The sequence below is a fragment of the Peromyscus maniculatus genome, chromosome 21 (assembly GCF_049852395.1).
Source record: "Peromyscus maniculatus bairdii isolate BWxNUB_F1_BW_parent chromosome 21, HU_Pman_BW_mat_3.1, whole genome shotgun sequence".
In the NCBI taxonomy this organism is placed as follows: Eukaryota; Metazoa; Chordata; class Mammalia; order Rodentia; family Cricetidae; genus Peromyscus; species Peromyscus maniculatus.
Window position 1 is genome coordinate 8,923,740 of NC_134872.1, and position 20,559 is coordinate 8,944,298.

Here is a 20,559-nt window from a genome sequence, read left to right on the forward strand (position 1 = left end):
TGGGTCAGACCAATCATTCATTATCCTTTTCTGTACCCAGATTACTGAGAACATCCTGAGGAAGCATAACACGTCCATTTGGATGACGTTCTCTAAATTCATGGAGTGCTCAATGAATTTGCCCTCCACAAGCCCTAAGGAATTCTGTTCTCTGTTTATGTTCCTCTCTTTTACAAACCCTATTTCCTACAGTGACTATGGAATACTTTTATATTTCCTGTCCCTTCTGTACTCTCAACCACTGAAGGGGGATGATGGTTGGAGAGATGGCTCAGTGGTTAAGAGCACTTGCTGCTCCTGCAGGGATCTGGGTTTGGTTCCTAGCACCCATATAGTGACTCAAAACCATCAGTCATTCCAGTTCCAGGGTGTCTAATGGCTTCTTCTGGCTACTTTAGGCACTGCACATACAGTGTCCATATGTGCATACGGACAAATACTTGTACACATAAAATAAAAATAAAGCAGAGATTCGGTTAGGCCTGGTTGTTATCTCTAAGCTTCTAAAATCTGATGGGGACACAGGAGCTAGAGAACACGGTTCTGAAGCCACACTGTGAGTGCCATGATCTAGTTATGGAAACTTGGGATTTGGAAGCAGGGCTACGGGATTTCCCAGTCCAGATGGGAACTACCGGGACAGGCAGAGAAGGCTCCCTGGAAGAAGAGGCATCTCAGAAGATTGTGGAGGAACAATCAGAGCTAGACAGGGGAAGGAGAATTTACAGTTTGTGTACAGGTTCAACAGTGAGAAGTAAGTGGGGGCATTTAGGGAGATGTTCACTCTGTGGAGAAGGGACTTCCATGGGACTTGTGTGGAGTGCTTATATTGTAACAGTTAGATCGCTACTGTTGTATCCATGCCTTGAACATGGCTCATATTTTAGCAGTCAAGTAAGTGTATGCTATTCAATTTTTAATTAAAAATATTTTAAAAATGAGGGTGCTTGAGAGATGGCTCAGCAGTTAAGACCTCTTACTGCTCGTACAGAGGGCCTGAGTTTGGTTCCCAGGACCCACTTCAGGTGGCTCACAACCACCTGTGACTCCAGCTCTGGGGGAATCCGTTGCTCTCTTCTGGCTTCCTTGGGCACTACACATACACAGATATACATGCACGCACGTAGTTAAAAATAAGTCTTAAGAAAAGAAAAGATAGTGGGGCGGTGGTGGCGCACGCCTTTAATCCCAGCACTCGGGAGGCAGAGCCAGGCAGATCTCTGTGAGTTCAAGGCCAGCCTGGGATACAAGAGTGAGTTCCAGGAGAGCCGCAAAGCTACACAGAGAAACCCTGTCTCGAAAAACCGAAAAAAAAAAAAAAAAAAGAAAGGAAAAGATGTGTGTTACCCTTGGTGTTACTATTGAATCTTTCACTTTATGGGCTCTCTCTTGCATAAAGAGAAAACAGGGGGCTGGAGAGATGGCTCAGAGGTTAAGAGCACTGGCTGTTTTCCAGAGGTCCTGAGTTCAATTCCCAGCACCCATGGTGGCTCACAAACATTTGTAATGAGATTTGGTGCCCTCTTCTGGCCTGCAAGGATGCATGTAGGCACAACACTGTATACATAATAAATAAAAGGAAAAAAAAAAGAGAGAGAGAGAGAAAACAGGCTGACTCTATTGTGCTAATGCTTTTCTCACTTTTGAGTCCTGGGGGAGAGAGAGATTGCTAGCTAAAGTAGTGAAAAAGCCTGAATTACAGATTTTTAAGATACCATTTTATTACTTTCAAATGTGCAGACGGGGATTTGAAATACACCATTTCTGGAGACCACTTAGTTCATTAACGAATGAATTTAATATAAAATAGATGCGTATAGAATGCTTGAAAGTAACTTTCCGAAGAGCTCTGCCTTCCTCTGGTGACTTGGATAAGAATAAATTTGCCCCACAAATCCTTCTTCCCTGTGTATTACCCTTTCTCTCAATTATAATAAATTATACTTTAATGGGATCTGAATTAATTCCATGTCAGTAAAACTTTAAAATCTTTGTTATAGGCCAATTTTGATGATCTATGGAGGAAATTTGTTACATACTCATCTGGGGAACAACTTTTCGGATTACCAGTGACAGACTATGAAGTTTTGCATAAAATCAGGTGAGTTCTGCAAATGTACGAGTGTTCCATGTAAATCAATAAACACCGCCCATATGCAGAAGACATAGCTCAGGATGCACCTGAATACTCCCCTTATACCTAATATGTCTGACTTGTTAGATGCATACATAGTCTCTGTGATGGCTCCTTTCAGCTGTCAACTTGATGGCCTCTAGAATCACTTGGGAGAGGGACCCCAGGCGGCCATGCCCATGGGGAATTGTCAGGTTGACTGAAGTGGGAAGACCCTCTCACTCCGGGCAGCCTCATTCCCTAGGCTGTAATCCTAAGACTGAGCTTCGGCACTTATCACTTCCTTCTTCTTGACTGTGGACGCCCTGTGACCAGCCGCCTCATCTTTCTCTCTCTGGAGGACAGAAACCTCAAACTGCGAGCCAAAATCAACAAACAAACACACAAAAAACCCGTCCTTTCTGGAGGTTCTTTTGCCAGAGTACGTTGTCACATCAACAGAAAAGTAATATCCATATATAAAAGAGTGTTCTGGAGAGGGTGGAGAGTCTGTTGCTGTAATTCTGGTCTTGCCTAAAGTTAGCTCATGACTTACTTTCTCTTTTTGTCAATTTTGGACAGTATGAGTGAATCACAGGTACTGCAGTTTTGATCCTAATGCTTGATTTCTCTTCTGACTACATTTACATCAAGGGTGCTCTGCCAACATGGATTGTACTGAAATTGGTGGTTCAATAGCTTGCTTGATTTTAAGCAACGTATCTGAGATTTAAACAAGATACAGTTAATAGAATCTTTTCTCAGAAGCAGTGTTAAGACAGGGGGCATGGCTCAGGGGTAGAGCACTGGCCTAGCATGTGTGAAGCCCTGGGTTCGATCCCCGGCACTGGGAGGGGGTGGGGCATTACAACAGTGCTTTTAGAGTCTTGGCTGTCGACTTTCATCAGGAGATAGACAAATGATAAGACAGATGAGTGATTCTGCTGTTTAGGGTAGATGCTTTTATTCTCCTAACACACCCATCTCTGAGTATGACCCATTCACCAGGTATGTTAGAATGGCAGGCATCTGGTTCTCATCTATGGCTTATTGAATTAGGCTATAAGGTAGGGTTCTAGAAAATTTTCTCTTTTACACAAGCATTGAGTAATTCTTACTTACACTCTTGGTGTGAGATTCAACATGATAATCTCCATCGAATATAGCAGGCATATAGCCATCTGACTCAGGGACCTTTTTTTTTTTTCCCCTGAGACAGGGTTTCTTGAAGTCACATAAGTTGTCCTCTGATTTCCACACACATGCTATGGTAAATGTATACACACACACACACACACACACACACACACACACACACACACACACTTAAAAATAAATGTGACATAATTTTTAAATAAAATAAAATGTCACTATAAAAATGGTCCATGTGTCAGGCATAGTGGTGCACTCCCTTTAATCCCAGCACTCGGGAGGCAGAGGCAGGGAGATCTCTGTGAGTTCAAGGCCAACCTGTTCTACAGAGTGAGTTCCAAGACAGCTAGAGCTACATAGTGAAACCCTGTCTCCAAAATAAACTCAAACACAAAACAACAACCAAACAAGGTAACTAACATTGTAGAATGTGGCTTAGCATTAGAAAAGAGTCCAGATTCTTCCTTTGCAAAATAATCAAAGCATTTGTTAATGCTGAGTGACTCTGTGATATTGGATGCTGTGGGCCTTGGCCTTACGGAAGGGACTTGAACAAAGACTCTGTATTGGAAGCCACCGTTGCTGTGTGCATCTTGTGTTGAGAGACTTAACACACCATGATTTTGTTCCTCAGGAAAGAACTCAACTTGCTTCAGAAGCTGTATGGACTGTATGATACTGTCATGGGCAGCATCAGTGGTTATTATGAAATACTTTGGGGAGACGTGGACATTGAAAAGATCAATGCGGAGCTTCAGGAGTTCCAGAATAGGTGAGCCTTGGTCACATGAGCTGGCTTTCTTACAATGTTTATCTTACAAGGCCCCTGTTAGATGATTTACAAGCTGAGGCTGGAGAGATGGCCCAGGGGTTAAGAGTGCTTCTTGCTCTTTCAGGGGACCTGAGTTCAGTTTCTGGCAACCATATCGGGTGGCTCAGAACCACTTGTAATTCCCAACTATATGGCACCCTCTTCTCATCTCCCTGGCCACTGCATGCGTATGGTGCACACATGCCACATATATAGACCCCCCCGCATAATTAAAAATAAATCTTAAAAAAAAGGTATTTCAGGGGCTGGAGAGTTGGCTCAGCAACCAAATGCACTAACTGTTCTTCCGAAGGACCTGGGTTCTATTCTAAGCACCCACATGATAGCTTACAACCATCTTCCAGTTCCAGGGGATCCGATATCCTCTTCTGGCCTTCCTGGACACGAGGTACATAAGTAGTACAGAGACATACATGCAAGCAAAACACTCATACACATAAAATAAAAATTAGAAGAAAAGATGTAGGCAAACTTTTCTTTCCTGCCTACCAGTTCCCAAATAACTGACACAGAGTCTTAGTATTAATTATAAATCCTCGGCCGATAGCTCAGGCTTATTACTCACTCACTCTTACAACTTGAATTAACCCACTTCTATTAATCCACATTCTGCCACATGGCGTTACCTCTCTCTCATCTTGCACCTCCTGTTTCCTCTCCATGTCAGGCAGGGGACTCCTCCTACTCCGCCCTTCTCCTTCCCAGTGTCTTTAGCCTGGCTGTCCCACCTAACCTTATCCTGTCCAGCTATTGGCCATTTAGCTTCTTTATTTAACCCCTCACAGCGACATATTGTTACACAGCGTAAAGGAATATTCCACAAAGAAAGAATCTTCACACTATTTCATTGCTGTCTGTTCATAACACTTTTTCCAGAGGGGGGGAAAACCCACCTTTCTTCAAAACCAAAACCAACAAAACAACTGTGCAGGTGAGAACCTTTTCTCCCTTTTTCTTCCTGAAAGATGTCGGAAACTTCCCAAAGGCCTGAAAGACTGGCAGGCTTTTCTGGACCTCAAGAAGAGAATTGACGATTTCAGTGAGTCGTGTCCTCTCCTGGAAATGATGACCAATAAAGCGATGAAGCAGAGACACTGGGACCGCATCTCCGAGCTCACAGGCACCCCGTTCGATGTGGAATCCGATTCGTTTTGTCTGAGAAATATCATGGAAGCACCGCTCCTGAAGAATAAGGATGACATTGAGGTGGGTAAGAGAATGAGGTGTCACTGAGAATGGGCCGTTAAGGAATGTTGTCTTTTTCTTTTCTGAGACTTCTCAAGCAAACACTTGATTTTTTAGTTATGTGTTCGCATGTGATGGGCTCTGTGTGGGTATGTGCACTTGGGTGTAAGTGTCTGTAGAAACCAGAAGAGGGCGTCAGATTCCCCTGGAGCTGGAGTTAGAGGTGGTTCTGAGCTGCCTGGTGTGGGTGGAGTGAACCACTGAGCCATCTCTCTGGCTTGGACATTTATTTTATCTTTACTTTTTACACGTCATTGCAGGTATCTGTGGAACAGAGAGTGAGGATTCAATGCATGTATAGAATGTGGCATGGTCAGGACAGGGCACTTCATGTGTCTATCTCTGTCATTTCCTTGTGTGTGCGGCCTTCGAGTCCCCCTTTTCTGGTTCTTCATTAGATACACAATGCCATTGTGAAGAATGGTCCCCTCGCTCTGCTGTGTGCCAGTAGGGCTCCTGTCTCCCGTCCCCCTTCCTGCCTGCAGCAACCACTCTTTCGTCATCTGCTGCTCTTCATCGTAGCATCAACCTAAGAGAGAGTCTGTGCCCGGCTTCCCTTTCTGCATGGCTTACACAAATTTTTGAATTGTTGTTTAAGATTTATCTTATACATGTGTATATATGGATGTCTGTGTGTGGGTGTGCGCACATGATTACCAGTGCTCACAAAGAACAGAAGAGGACATCAGATTCCCTGGAGCTGGAGTCACAGGCAGTTGTGACCCATGTGATGTGGGTTCTGAGGACTGAACTCAGGTCCTCTGCAAGAGCAGTACCTGCTTTTACCCGCCTCGCCATCTCTCCAGCACCAGCATTTTTTTGTCTTTTTGTTTTTTTGATTAATGTGTTTGTGTGTTTTGAGATTGGGGTCTCACTTATGTAACTCTGGCTATCCTGGAACTCATTATGTAGACCAGGCTGGCCTCAAACTCACGAAGTTCCACCTGCTTCTCCCTCCCAAGTGTGCCGCCATGCCCAGCCTTGATTTCTTGATTCTTAAACGTTGTTTTGCCCTCTATATTTCTTGCAAAAGGAGAGCTTGAACTTTTATTTACTCTTTCAAAAGAGCTTGTATAGATAGTGTGTTTGTTATGTTTGTTGAGGAACAGTGGAAGTTTGTAAAGTTGGAAAATGTGCCACGCCCATAAGGGATAGACAACATGTTAGAGACACAGAGCTGGTCAGTTAGAATTGTGGGCATATGCTTGGGCCACTAAGAATAAGGTAGTTGTGAGGAATTTGAAAAGCATTAATCATGTAGACTAAGATGTACAGGGTTTCTGAAGTACACCAGTGAAAAGGTGTACTTCAAGAAAAACAAAGTTTATGGTGTTTGTGTATGATGTTCTTGGTGAATTCCTCAGGATGCTTTTCCAAATTTTTAAGTCAATGATTTTTTTTTTTTACTAAGTCTATTTTGAGTTGAAAATTTAAAATGGCATTGTAGTTTTCCTTTCCCATACTTTATTGTGTGTTTTGAGGTATATATATTATTGTGTGTGTGTCCATGGTGAGCATGGGGAAGTCACAGAACAGCTTCCAGGATTGGTTCTTTCCTTCCACCAGGTAGCTCCAGGAGCTTGGGTTGCCGTCATCAGGCTTGGCTGCAAGCGCCTTTAGCTGCCGAGCCCTCTCACCTGTCTGCCCTCTCTAGAGTTTTCTCCATCAGTCCCAATGGGAACCCGCAGCGTGGGAACTTCAGCTTTCTCAGCTACGAGTTAACTCACTGAGCAAAGGCGGCCTCTGGTCCCTTCGCTGCTACAAGTGCTGTGATTTTTTCTGGTGCACGTGAGTTGCAGCTGAGAACGCCATGGCTCTCCCCTCTTCCTTGTAGGATATCTGCATATCTGCCATTAAGGAGAAGGATATCGAAGCCAAGCTGACTCAGGTGATTGAGAACTGGACCAACCAAAACCTGAGTTTTGCAGCGTTTAAGGGGAAAGGGGAGCTCCTGCTCAAAGGGACGGAGTCCGGAGAAATTATCACTCTGATGGAGGACAGCTTGATGGTCTTGGGTTCCTTGCTGAGCAACAGGTAATTTTATCATTCACAGGTAAGATTTAAATTTGAGAGCTAGCATCATAAACTACTGGGTAAACACCTAATTTTGTAGCTGGGCCATTTAGATCAGATTCTACCCTACCTTTCATGCTTTTTTGTACCTGTCTGCACAAAGTGTCTGTTTTTCTTAGGAGCCATGGCCACGCCATCTCTCTTCGGTCTTTGGAGATACCGACTCTCCTATTTTTCCAGGGTGTAGGCGATTAGACTTGTTAGCACCAACACTGGCAGCTTAATGAGTATTATGCTCTGCATCAAGATGGCCTCTCCTTATCTCTGTTTAGTCATTCCTTGTTCTAGTGGTCACCCAGTGAGAGCATTTGTAGCCTCAGCCCTTGTAGCTGATCGCAATATTTGTTCTTTTTTTTTTTTTAAATATTATGTGTACGTGTTTGTTTGTGTGTATGCGACATGTATACAGGTGTCCATGGAGTCCAGAAGAGGGTATTGAACCTTCTGGAACTGGAGTAACAGATAGTTGGGAACCATCTAACATGGGTGTTGGTAGCTAAACTCCGGTCTTCTAGAAGAGCAGCCAGTGCTCTTAACCCCTGAGCCGACTCTCCAGTTCTGGTAGTTCTTGACTGTGCTCTCCCTTACATCCCTACACCACAGCCTCATCATCAACAGAGGTTAGTGTCCAGGGAACATGGGCATTCTAATGCTCTGAGATGGGACCCCTGGCTAATGACTGGTAGCCAGCCTGACCTCTGGCCCCAGCCTGTGTTTGGATATGTATAATCTCTAAAGATCCTGGGTCAGGGAATGGTGGCTTGGATGTGTTGAGGTAAAGATCCACGGTTTGAATCTGAGTACGCCTAGCAAAGGTGAGGGTATCATAATCATTGGTTTCTAATTTCAGGGCTGGTGATTCCTATAGATCATTGCAGATTTGCCATGCTGACTTTCATGGCTAGCAGCCTCTTGAAAACAGGCTGTGGGCCGACCTGAGGAATGTCAGCTGCCAAGGGATTCTGGTCTTTGGTTTGAGCATTTGTAGCCTCAATGCTCCTAGCTAATTGCAGGAGGTTTTTTTTTTTTTTTTCCAAATATGTGTGTACCTATGTATGTTTGTGTGTATGTTACATGTATGAAGGTGCCCAGGAAGCTAAAGGATTCTTATACGTACTTGCACATAACCTGGTAAAATATACGTATGACACCATAAAATCCAATGTTTTCACCATTCTCTGGGAGGAGAATTCAACTGAGAATCGGTTTCCAGCAGTGCACAGGGCCCTGCTAGGGGGTACATGGTTATTTGAGAAATTCCTTATTCTGGGAGACCCTCCTCCCAGATATCTGTGAAGCACCAAATGAATCTGCAAATCCTACCCCAGCACCAGCCACAGACCATCCTCACTGCAGTCAGAAACATGCTTCATATTCTTTGTTTTTAGATATAACGCTCCGTTTAAAAAGAATATCCAGAACTGGGTGTTTAAGTTGTCCACTTCCTCGGACATCATTGAAGAGTGGCTGGTGGTACAGAACCTGTGGGTCTATCTTGAAGCCGTCTTTGTAGGTGGGGACATCGCCAAACAGCTGCCTCAGGTAAATAGAGCTTTTGGGCAGGGCAGCGGTGGCGCACGCCTTTGATCCCAGCACTCGGGAGGCAGAGCCAAGAGGATCTTTGTGAGTTCAAGGCCAGCCTGCTCTACAGAGTGAGATCCAGGACAGGCACCAAAACTACACAGAGAAACCTTGTCTCAAAAAACCAAAAAAAAAAAAAAAAAAAAAAAGATTTTGCAGTTATTTATAAAATTATTAGGTGAGCTGGGCCTGGTGGTGCTGGCCTGTGATCTCAGCTGCTCAGGAGTGTGAGGCAGGAAATTGTAAGTGTACAGTGCTTGCCTGGCTTTCCTGAAACCCTAGGTTCAGTCCCTGTTACTATTAAAAAAAATATCTGGTGTCATCTGTGTCTTTGTGAAAATCTTCCCAAAGATAAATGGTCAAGTCTTATTATTATTATTATTTTTTTACATTTTATTTATTTTGTGTGTGTATGAATGTGTGTGCGTGCACACATGACAAGATACACCTATCCTGGGTGAGTCAATTCTCTACTGCTACCATGTGGGTCCTGGAGACTGAACCCTCATCATACTGTTGACGTCAGCCATCTTTACACACTGACCGCCTCTCTGGTTCGTACGGTCAAGTCTTGGTAAATCATGTCAGGGTTGGCAAACTATGGCCCAGACACTTGTTTAAAAAGAAAGTTCTAGGTTTGAGAGATGGCTCAGCTATTAAGAGCACACACTGCTCTTGCAGAAGACCGGAGTTCATTCCTAACACCCACATTAGGTGGCTCCCAACTGCCTGTTACTCCAGCTCCAGGGGACTCCATGTCCTCTTCTAGCTTCCGTAGGCTCTCATGGGCACATAATTAAATTTAAAAATAATTTTAAATAAAGTTTTATTGGGACACAGACACATAGGGTGCTGGTTTCTAATTTACACTAGTAGAAAGAAGAAAAGCCGTAGTGTCTGATGGTGAAGTCTTGAGATTGAGTAGGTTAACATACATACATTCAAAAAGAATACCACCAAACCATTGTTTTCATCTCTTGTGCTAATCTTCTGAGAATAATAGTATTATAATAGTATTAAAATTAGTCTATGTTCAGTTAAGCACAAATTAACAATTAATAAACCCACTACTAGCAGGTCAGGAATATACAGTGCAGGGCGGGGGGACACGGACGGACGACGACACAGTATTAGAAATACGTATTGAAACATTTCCATTTGGAGCCTTTTAAATCAGCCAAGGATGTGGCTCTGTTCGTACAGTGTTTGCCAAACACTCATGGAACTCTGGGTTCAGTTCCCAGTAGCATGTAAGCTGTGTGCGGTGGTGCAGGCCTGCAACCCCAGCATGTAGGAGATGCAGTCAGGAGGATGAGAAATCGTGGTGAGTTCGAAGCCAGCTGTAGGCTTCGTGAGAACATGTCTCAAAAAAAAAAAAAAAAGAAAAAGAAAAAAATGTCAATGACAAATAGTTTACTCTTAAGGTAACTTTCCTGTTATATAATTAAGCCTGCTCATCCTAAATTTGTCTGTTCATAGACAGGCTCTCTGCAGATTATAAATCAAAGATAAAAAGCATGAAAATGGTTCATTTCTCTTTGCAACACATGTTGTTTTGGAACCTAACACTAAAGTCTATTTTTTTTTAAATTAGAAAATGGCATTTTAAAAAGAGATAAAATTATGCCGGTTTCCAGAGGCATTTTTTTTTTTTTTTTTTTGCAGTTGAACGAAAAACTTAATATCATCCACAGCACCTAGGAAATTTTTATTTGCAAGTATGTAAATGAAGCTTTGTTTTGTGATTTCAGCCTTCCCTCCCCTTTGCCGCCTCCCCCACCCCCAGGCAATGTGGGCCTGTGATTATTCCAAGGACTGTGAGATCAAATTATCTTCCTTGCCTCTTCAGTTTGCTCATCAAACCAAAACACCTGGGGTGCTGAAAGACTAGGTTTGAACTTGAGGTTGATAGCTTGGCGAATTAATCATGTGGCACTTCAGAACTATATTAAATGCAAGGAAACAAATAAGTGATAAACCCCATTGCGATCAGGCAGCATTTTAATAAGCGGCTTTACAGGTTTGGGGTCTCCTTGTTCTTCAGAATTAATTCAGATGAAGAATATATATATATATATATATGTATATATACACACACACACACACACACACACACACACACACACACACACACATATATACACACACACACATATACACACACACACACACACACACATTTGTTGTTGTTCAAATGCTGTCGCCTGAGATGAACACAGACCGGGTCTGAAGCACTGAAAGGAGTCACAAAGTGAAGCGCTTGCTCTTTTCAATCACTTCGATGCTAATCTTTACCCAACTATGGGTTTGTTTTTAGGAAGCCAAACGCTTCCAGAATATTGACAAGGCGTGGATAAAAATCATGCAGCGAGCTCACGAGAACCCCAATGTGATCAGCTGCTGCGTCGGGGACGAGACCATGGGGCAACTTCTGCCTCACCTACACGAGCAGCTGGAAGTCTGTCAGAAGTCCCTCACAGGGTGAGAGTCGGTCCTTCTGGATGTCCTGCTTCCTTCCAAACCACTCACTCAGTTCTGTCTGCCTTTCAGGTTTTTCTAGGGATGGTTCAACTGGAAATAGGAATCTAATAGTCCCATACATTCGATTTCCCAGTAAGAACGGCATGGGATGGGTGGGCTAAAACGCTGTAGTCCCGAACACCACAGACTGATGGCTCAAAGCACCAGACCTTCATTCTGTCCCAGGTCTGGCAGCAAGAAGTGTGAAATCAAGGTGTCGGCTTCCCTTGGAGCTTGTGACAGAGCTGTGGTGGCTTCTGAGGCTTGTGTCATAACCCTGATGCGTGTGTCTTCATGTGGCCTTCATTTCTTCTGTTCTTTTATGAGGGCACTTGCTATTGGGTAGACGGTATTAAGGATGTTGCTTCCTGGGGATCATGGGGCATACACTCAAACACAAACAGTTATCTTTTAAAAAAAGATCTTTAAATTCATTATATGCTCAGAGGACCTTCTTTCCAAATAAAGTTCCATTTACAGATGCCAGGGTATGTAGAATTCTCTTTTAGGGGATTAGATCGAACCCACTTTGGGCTTGGAGTAGACTATGCAGTAAGAAAAGAGCTGGCCAGACAAATGTGTGGATAGTTTTTTCCCAAAAGACATTTCTGGAAGCTTTTGAAAACTGATGGTTGTGGTGTCACATGCTGGTAGGATTTGCTGAAGGAGGCAGAGGCAGGAGGATCATGAGATGGAGGCCAGCCTGGGCTACACATTTAAAAAAAAAGAAAAAAGAAAAGAAAAGAAAAGGCCAGTCATGGTGGCACACGCCTTTAATCCCAGCACTCAGGAGGCAGAGGCAGGTGGATCTCTGTGAACTTGAGGCCAGCCTGGTCTACAAAGTGAGTTCCAGGATAACCAGGGCTATTAACACAGAGAAACCCTGTCTCAACCTGCACCCCCCCCCCAAAAAAAAAATGAAAGCAGAGTTCACTCTCAGTTTCTATCTAGAATATGGTGATGACATGTCCTAGTTTGGCCACATTTGTCCCTCTGTTCCAGCTTCATGGGTAGATGGCCTCCATTCATCCTCAGGATGTCCTGGGTTGGAGAGAATATCATCCCAGATTTAAACCATGAAGTGCCCAGTGCTCTGACAAAGGTTCTTAAGAGGGCTCCAGATGAGGAAGCAGATGGTGACTGAAGATAGGTGACCTCGCTCCCTCCCTTATCACTTTGAAGCCCTCCTGTCTCCCTGATGGACTTTGGTTCTCACCAAATAGCCCAGAGGCCAATGGGAAATGTCTGTTGGTATTTGCTGTTCATTTATTGGCCAAAACAAACAAACAAAAACAAACACACAAACAAAGGTGGGCTGGAGAGATGGCTCAGCGGTTAAAAGCACTGGCTGCTCTTTCAGAGGACCCGGGTTCAATTCCCAGCACCCACTTGACAGCTCACAACTGCCTGTAACTCTAGTTCCAGGGGATCCTACACCCTCACATACATGCATACAGACAAAACGCCAATGCATATGAAATAAAAGTGAATGAATAAATAAATAAGACCCTGAAGGGATCACTCAGTAAGATGCTTTTAACCGTTTAAAGGTATTTGGAGAAGAAGCGGTTGTTGTTTCCAAGGTTCTTCTTCGTCTCTGATCCGGTTCTGCTGGAAATCCTCGGACAGGCCAGCGACTCCCACACCATACAGGTACAGCCCCAGCATCCTGGGGTGAGTTGCTTTGTCCATGGGTATGCAATCAAGAACAAATATAGAAGCCAGGCGGTGGTGGTGCACGCCTTTAATCCCAGCACTCAGGAGTCAGAGGCAGGTGGATCTCTGTGAGTTCGAGGCCAGCCTTGTCTACAGAGTGAGATCCAGGACAGGCACCAAAACAACACGGAGAAACCCTGTCTCGAAAAAAAATAAATAGATAGATAGATAGATAGATAGATAGATAGATAGATAATAAAAACAAAACAAAACAGAAATAGAGTCAGCATCCTAACAGTGCAAGGCAAGAAGGATGAGAATCCAAAATCATTATGCTTTTGCTGGGAGGATGGTAAAGTGGCTTGCCATAGAAACACAAGGACCCAAGTTCAATCCCCAGGACCTACATTAACAACAACAACAACAACAACAACAACAACAACAACAAAAAGCCCATGCATAGTGGTGCATGCTTCTAATACCAGCACCGTGGAGGCAGAAAGGGGCAGACCCCTAGGATTCTCTGGTTAGCTGGCCTAGCAGACTCGGTGAATTCCAGGCCCTGTTCCACTGCACTAGGTAGATAGTGCTTGAGGAATGACATGAAATATTCTGAGAACCTCTTACAGCACACATGTATACGCATTGATGCATATCTGCACACAACACATACATGATGATAAAATATCCTATTTTGTATGGCTTCACACAGTCCAATCCTGGTCACTAACCATGTGATTTCACCAAGTTCTTGGTTTTCCCGTGTCTTGGTGTCCTTACCTGTAACATGTGAGAGCTGGGAAAAGAGAAGACTGTTGAGAGACAAAGTGAGAGGTAACGAGGACTATGGGGGTCCAGCCCCTCGATAGTCCTCTCCCAGGGTCCGCAGAAGGCTCTATCAACCAGCAGAGAATCTTTAGGGTCGGTAAATCAGTCTACGCACGCAGAGTTCTTTGGTCCATTCGCTTTAATTCCTCTGGCATAACATCCTTTATACACAGCTTCAGTTCTGTTCTCATGCCTAGCTCCTTTCTTGCCTGATTTCTCTCTATATTTATCTACTGTCCCCTCTATGTTCTATCTTAATTCCTTCATCTAGTTCTGTCCCTTCTAGGTTCTCACCTACCTAGTTCTTTCCCCTATTAGCTCCTCTCCTGTCTCCTTCTCTCTCATCTGGCTCTTCCTCATCTTGTTCTTCCCCATCTGGCTCTTCCTCATCTTCCATCTCGTTCCTCTAGTCCTCTCTTTTAGCTCTTCAATCTAGTTCTTCCCCATCTCAGCTTGTTCCTCTCCAGTTCTTACCCATCTCGTTCTTCCATTCTCTTCTCTCCTCCTCCCTCTCTGTCCTCTGCTTTACAGTTATATATCTCCCCAAAATCACAATCCTCCCCTCCACCCAGGACACTCAGCCTGAACTTCCTCAGGCAGTGATTGTCCGCTATCAGGATCAAATGGAGGGTTGATAAGAATTACAAAGAGGGGCACTAGTTGTTAATTACCATTTGTGACCCAAAGGGGAAGTGACTAATGAATTAACTAAAGGCTAAATATGGGTAACATCTAAGAAGAGGGATCTTACGTGCACAACTATAACCTTAAATGTGTTTGGTAAAGGATGTTAAAAATCTATAAGTTGCTAGGTCAATGGGAGAAAATAAAACTGTCTTCTTTTTTCCTGTGGCTCCTATCTGTTCAAGCTGTCTGCCGTTTACTGCAGGGTGGGGGAAAGTGTGCTCAGTCTCTAGGCAACCTGTGTACAGCTAGATGCCTCTGGTGATACAGGGAGGTTTGAACTGGGAGTTCTGGCTGAGCATAGCTGTTAGCACAGAAGTTTATCTAAATATTCCTAGAAGTGGTTAGGTAAGTAGTTAGAGGTCTATAAAGTTAGTAAGGCTGTAAGAAAGAAGGGCCTAAGCTAAATTGCGTAAAACTATTACTTAGTGTCCACCTGGCCTAGGCGGCGTCCTCTTGTGAATTTACTGTAAGTCAGGAGACTTGTACGTGGGCTGCTATCACTTGTTAGTCCTTAGAAGTTGGGCGCCCCCCTGGGTGGTGTCTCCTTGTGGAATTTAAGTCAGGAGACTTTCAGGTGGGTTGTTATCATTGTTAGTCCTTGGCAGTTAGGCGTCCACCTGGGTGGTGTATCCTGTAGTCCTTGAAAGTGGCTAAGGGAGATAACTGGTTCCAGAGAAAGCCTTTCCTGAGGCTGTTCTCCAAAAACCTGGAATGTGTATGTCCAGAGAGTGATCAGTCTACACTGTTAGTCCTTCTTAGGGGAAAGTCAATTGGGAAAACTATGAAGGCACACATGATTTTCATAACAGAATACAGCTGATATATAACAAGCCAAGTAACACCAAAAACTCCTTGGGATTTGGCTTCCTCTGGAGGAATTCCCTGATCCCTCCAGGTAGTGACTTTGCCATAACCAGCTGAGTTCTTATGATATATTTCTGCGGCCCGCAAGAGAGAGGGACCTGTACCTGGCAGAGAAGCAGGCTGGGATGGTATGGTTCAGTCTTCATGTGGAGAGCACACAGGGATGGTCACTGGGCTGGTCTGTAGTGTAAGAAATGGCATTTGCTGGACTGGAGACAGTATCATAGGATTTTAAAAAGTGGGCCAGAGTTGGTTGTCATCGTTTACACCTTTAATCCCAGCACTCAGGAGGCAGAGGCAAGAGGAACAGAGTTCAGGATCAGTCTGGACTACATAGTGAGTTCCACGCTAACGTGAACTGTTTTCAGCAAGCATGGGCCTTTAAGTTAATCAAGGGTTGTGGTAGTCGCTATTGCTGTTTTTTTTTTTCCATTTTGTTTTTAGTTTTGAGTTAAGAAAGGAAATTCTCTTGTGTCTCATGAAGAGAGAAAAATACTAAGGCTTTATGCTTTAAAAATGATCTTGTTTGTATTTTTGTGTGCATATGCACACATGGATGCAGTATCTATATGGGCCGGAAGAGGGCACCAGAGCCCCTGGAGCTGGAGTTCCAGGTGGTTGGTTGTGAGCTGCCCAGTGTGGATGCTGGGAACTGATCTTGGGTGCTGCGGAAGGACAGGAAATTGCTCTTAGCTGTTGAGCTGTCTCTCTGGCCTCTCCTAAGGCACTAAAAAGGCGTCTGGGCAGCTTCTGGGTTCGGCCCCCATGTATGACGTTTTGGCTCTGCCTTGTGTCTCTTACAGCCACATCTCCCTGCAGTGTCCGACAACATAAATGAGGTGACGTTTCATGCAAAAGACTACGACCGAATGATGGCTGTTATATCAAGAGAAGGAGAAAAGATTATGGTAATTTATTTATTTAAATTTGTTATTAGAATTTCCTTGAGGATTTAGGTTGAGGAGAATGCAATTCACTTATGAACAAGGGATGTGGGGTGGGGGGTAGGGCACACACACACACACACACACACACACACACACACACACACACACACACCATGGGTGGGGGAGAGAAACCAGAAGTACAAACTATAAAGCTGCATGAATGGGTGCACTCATTTAAATATACATAGGCACATACATGCATACAATGCTCCCACAAAATAAACCAACAAATAGTTGTTGTAATAGAAGAGCTTATTCTGTGGTACTGTACTAGGATTTATCAAGGGTGACAATTTGTAAAAATACCATACTCATATTTGTTACTTGTTTCTAATTCTTTTTTAGTTGGATACTCCAGTGATGGCCAAAGGTCCCGTAGAGATTTGGCTTCTGGACTTGCTAAAAGTACAGATGTCGTCTCTACATAACATAATCCGCTCCGCCTTCTACCAAATCAGCGATTCAGGATTTCTCCTGTTGCCTTTCCTCCACCACTTCCCAGCCCAGGTGAGGTCCTCACCATTCTCCAGTGATGGAAAGATGTGGAAATAGAGGGGGGCCGTACTTAGCCCGGTAGTGTGGAAGCTGCTATAGTTCTACTCACCCTCAAATTTACCCCATTCTGTGCCATGCTACCCATATCCTAGTGGGGAGCTGTGTCCTCATCTCTCTCTTTCTTTCTTTCTTTCTTTCTTTCTTTCTTTCTTTCTTTCTTTCTTTCTTTCTTTCTTTCTTTCTTTCTTTCTTTCTTTCTTTCTTTCTTTCTTTCTTTCTTCCTTCCTTCCTTCCTTCCTTCCTTCCTTCCTTTCTCTTTCTTTCTTCCTTCCTTCCTTTAATTTTTTTTCTCTTTTTTTTTCCTTTTATTTTATTTTACAAAACCACTCAGTTCTACATATCAGCCACGGATTCCCTTGTTCTCCCCACTCCTGCCCCCCTTCCCTTCCCCCCAGCCCATCCCTCCATTCCCTTTTTTTGTTTTGTTTTGTTTTTTTGAGACAGAGTTTCTCAGCGTAGCCCTGACTATCCTGGAACTCACTCTGTTGTCAGGCTGTCCTCGAACTCAGAGAAATCTGCCTGTCTCTGCTTCCTGAGTGCTGGGATTAAAGGTGTGTGTGACCTCGCCCAACCTAGGACATATGCCAAGACTCAGACAGCAAATGGAAATTTTCATCTTATAGATCAGTGGTTCTCAAACTGTGGGTCACGACCCCTTTGGGGGCGTTGCATGTCAGACATTTGCAGTTGTGAATTAGCAACAAAACTAATTTCATGGTTGGTCACCACAATGTGAAGAACTGTATTAAAGGGCCACATGTAATTGGACTTTTTCATCAGGACCATTGACTCCCCAACAATGACATGGAGACATCTTATTAATTATGAGAACTCGGCTGATAACTTAGGCTTGTTTCTAACTAGGTCTTATAACTTAAATTAACCCATATCTTTTAATCTATGTTCTTTTACCTGGCTCAGTTACCTTTACTTTGTAAAGCTCATGCTGTTTGCTCTGTGTCCCTGGTATCTCCTTGTGACTCTTCCTTTCTTCTTCCCAGTGTCCTCTCTGCCCCCCAAATCCTGCCTAGCTATTGGCCCTTCAGCTATTTATTAAACCAGTCAGAGTGACATGTCTTCACAGTGTACCAAAAGATTATTTCACAATAGTCTCAGCATTAAGGAATGTTGAGGACCACTGTTGTAAATGAACATGTGTACGTATCTCACTATATAGAGATAGGATGTGGATAGGGGTAGAGATATGGACATGCAGAGGGGAAATAACCATACATTTTCCTGACATGAATCCCATCTTGTCAGGGTGGGAATGGTGTTATGGCAACAGTTCTTCTGTCCCATGTCTCTTTCAAGCTCTCTGCAATGTGCCAAATACTATTAAACCCCAGTATAGGGAGGGAATAAGGAACTGGCACTTCCATTAAAATTTCACCCAGGATAAATGAAACGTGGTTTTCAGTCTCTTCATAAGTAGCATGAACTAGAAGAGATTCCCAAGGGGGAAAAAAAAAGATTTTTCTCCTAACTATGTTTTCTGCCCCAGCCTGAACTCCAGTTAGTTCCCGAATTAATGAGAACACTTTGGAGACAGCTGAAAATGATTGGCCATTAATTATTCAAACTGTATAAGCACAAACAAGCATCAGCCTCCACCACAGAGATGGTTTTAATGCCGCAGTTTTAATGTTTTATAGTTGCCTTGAAAAATTTTAATGTTCTTGTTAAAGATTTAAAAAAAATTTCCTAGGTAAGCTGAAAAAAAAAATAGGCTTCTTAGGGTTACGGTGACATGTTTTCTCTGTCCTTGGAGAGCAGGAACCACTATATATTCTCAAGTCTCATTCAGACTGGGGAATTAGCATTAGGAGAATTAGGAGCAGGTTCAGAGCAATGGAGGAATTGAATAGGACATAATGGAGAAGCTGAGTGGTTTCCCAGGTTTCTTTTAGTGTGTGTGTATATTAGTCCCTTAAAGCAATTTTTTCAAATAACTGAAATCTGCCTGCTATCAAGTTAATTTAAAAAATTGCCTAACACCTCATCTCCGCTTTCTCTTAGAACATATTTTTAAAGTTTATGAATGCAGTGGATCATTGCTATAAAAATCTGGGAAAATTTGAAAACTACAAAATAGGAATAAAAATTACTTATATTTATGCTGCTTGGAAATGATGATTATATTTTATTATATACCCTCCTAGAATTTTTTTTTGTGTATACACACACACAATGTATATACACACACATAAATGAAAGTTTTATTTAAAGCTTAAAAAAATTAACACGGAGCTGGGCGGTGGTGGTGGTGCACGCCTTTAATCCCAGCCCTCGGGAGGCAGAGGCAGGCGGATCTCTGTGAATTCGAGGCCAGCGTGGGCTACCAAGTGAGTTCCAGGGCAGCCAGGGCTACACAGAGAAACCCTGTCTCAAAAAACAACAAACAAACAAAAACGATCAACACTGTTTGCTTCATGTGCATAAATGACAACTGAAATTCAATGTTCACATGCTGTACATATGTGTCTGCTGTGTCTGTAGGTCGGGCTTCTGGGAATTCAGATGTTGTGGACACATGACTCGGAAGAGGCTTTAAACAACGCGAAGGATGACAGGAAAATCATGCAAATAACTAACCAGAAATTTCTGGATATTCTAAATACTCTGATCAGTCAGACGACACACGACTTGAGCAAGTTTGACAGAGTGAAGTTTGAGACTCTGATCACCATCCATGTGCACCAGAGAGATATTTTTGATGACCTGGTAAAGTATCCCCCCCCCCACTCCCACCCCTACCCCACCTTGTCAAAGTAACTTAGTCTGGTAGCTAATGGTGAGTAGTTAAACGTTATCCAGAACGATGAACTTACGTGAGCTCCTGTTCCTTGTGGTTCCTTTTCACAACTGTCTATACCTGAGGAGGTGCATTGAGTGCTTCAAACAACATGCGTGTGTTTTCATTTATTATTCTAAAAAGTTTGGTTTCTGATTTTTTTTGTTCCTTGGCTGTTGTTTGTTTTGAAATCACTTTATTGTAATGAACTCACAAATGTTTTTGAGATAGGGTCTCACTGTGTTTCCTTAGGTATCGTGGAGCTTGCTATGTGGACCAGGCTGATTCACAGAGATCCTCCTGCCTCAGCCCCCTGAATGCTGGGATTAAAGGCATTTGCCACCATGCCTAGCTAAAGTCACAAACAAAAACATCACACAGCCTAGGTTAAGGAAGCCACTCAAAGAAATACTGCTTAGGACCAAACTCAGTGCGTCTCTCTGAACTTCTTTTGATATGGGTAGAAAGACCATTCTGAAGCCGTAGATCCTCGATTAGGGTTTTAAACTTTGGCTATCAATTATGAACTTATCTAGCACACACACAGAACAAAACACTGTCATAATTGAAACGAGAAAAACGATTATCTTTTAGTACAGTGTAACTCTTAGAAAAGAGTCTAAGGAAATGTATTATTAGATGAGGAAAGACAGAATACAGGCAAAAGGACACACGGGTTGTAAAAAGGGTGCAGAGTTATTTTTTCCATGGA

At 43.3% G+C, this 20,559-nt stretch overlaps 1 protein-coding gene across 1 annotated transcript in view; it reads left to right on the forward strand.

The window, feature by feature from the left end:
- Positions 1 to 20,559, forward strand: part of Dnah8 (dynein axonemal heavy chain 8) — a 252,302-nt gene that overhangs the window by 88,606 nt on the left and 143,137 nt on the right. The window contains exons 34-43 of the mRNA XM_076557534.1: positions 2,001 to 2,101; positions 3,900 to 4,037; positions 5,063 to 5,303; positions 7,177 to 7,376; positions 8,804 to 8,957; positions 11,314 to 11,477; positions 13,067 to 13,169; positions 16,355 to 16,459; positions 16,844 to 17,005; positions 19,553 to 19,777. Coding sequence (XP_076413649.1) covers positions 2,001 to 2,101; positions 3,900 to 4,037; positions 5,063 to 5,303; positions 7,177 to 7,376; positions 8,804 to 8,957; positions 11,314 to 11,477; positions 13,067 to 13,169; positions 16,355 to 16,459; positions 16,844 to 17,005; positions 19,553 to 19,777 — 1,593 coding nt within the window. The remainder of the gene's footprint in view (positions 1 to 2,000; positions 2,102 to 3,899; positions 4,038 to 5,062; positions 5,304 to 7,176; positions 7,377 to 8,803; positions 8,958 to 11,313; positions 11,478 to 13,066; positions 13,170 to 16,354; positions 16,460 to 16,843; positions 17,006 to 19,552; positions 19,778 to 20,559) is intronic.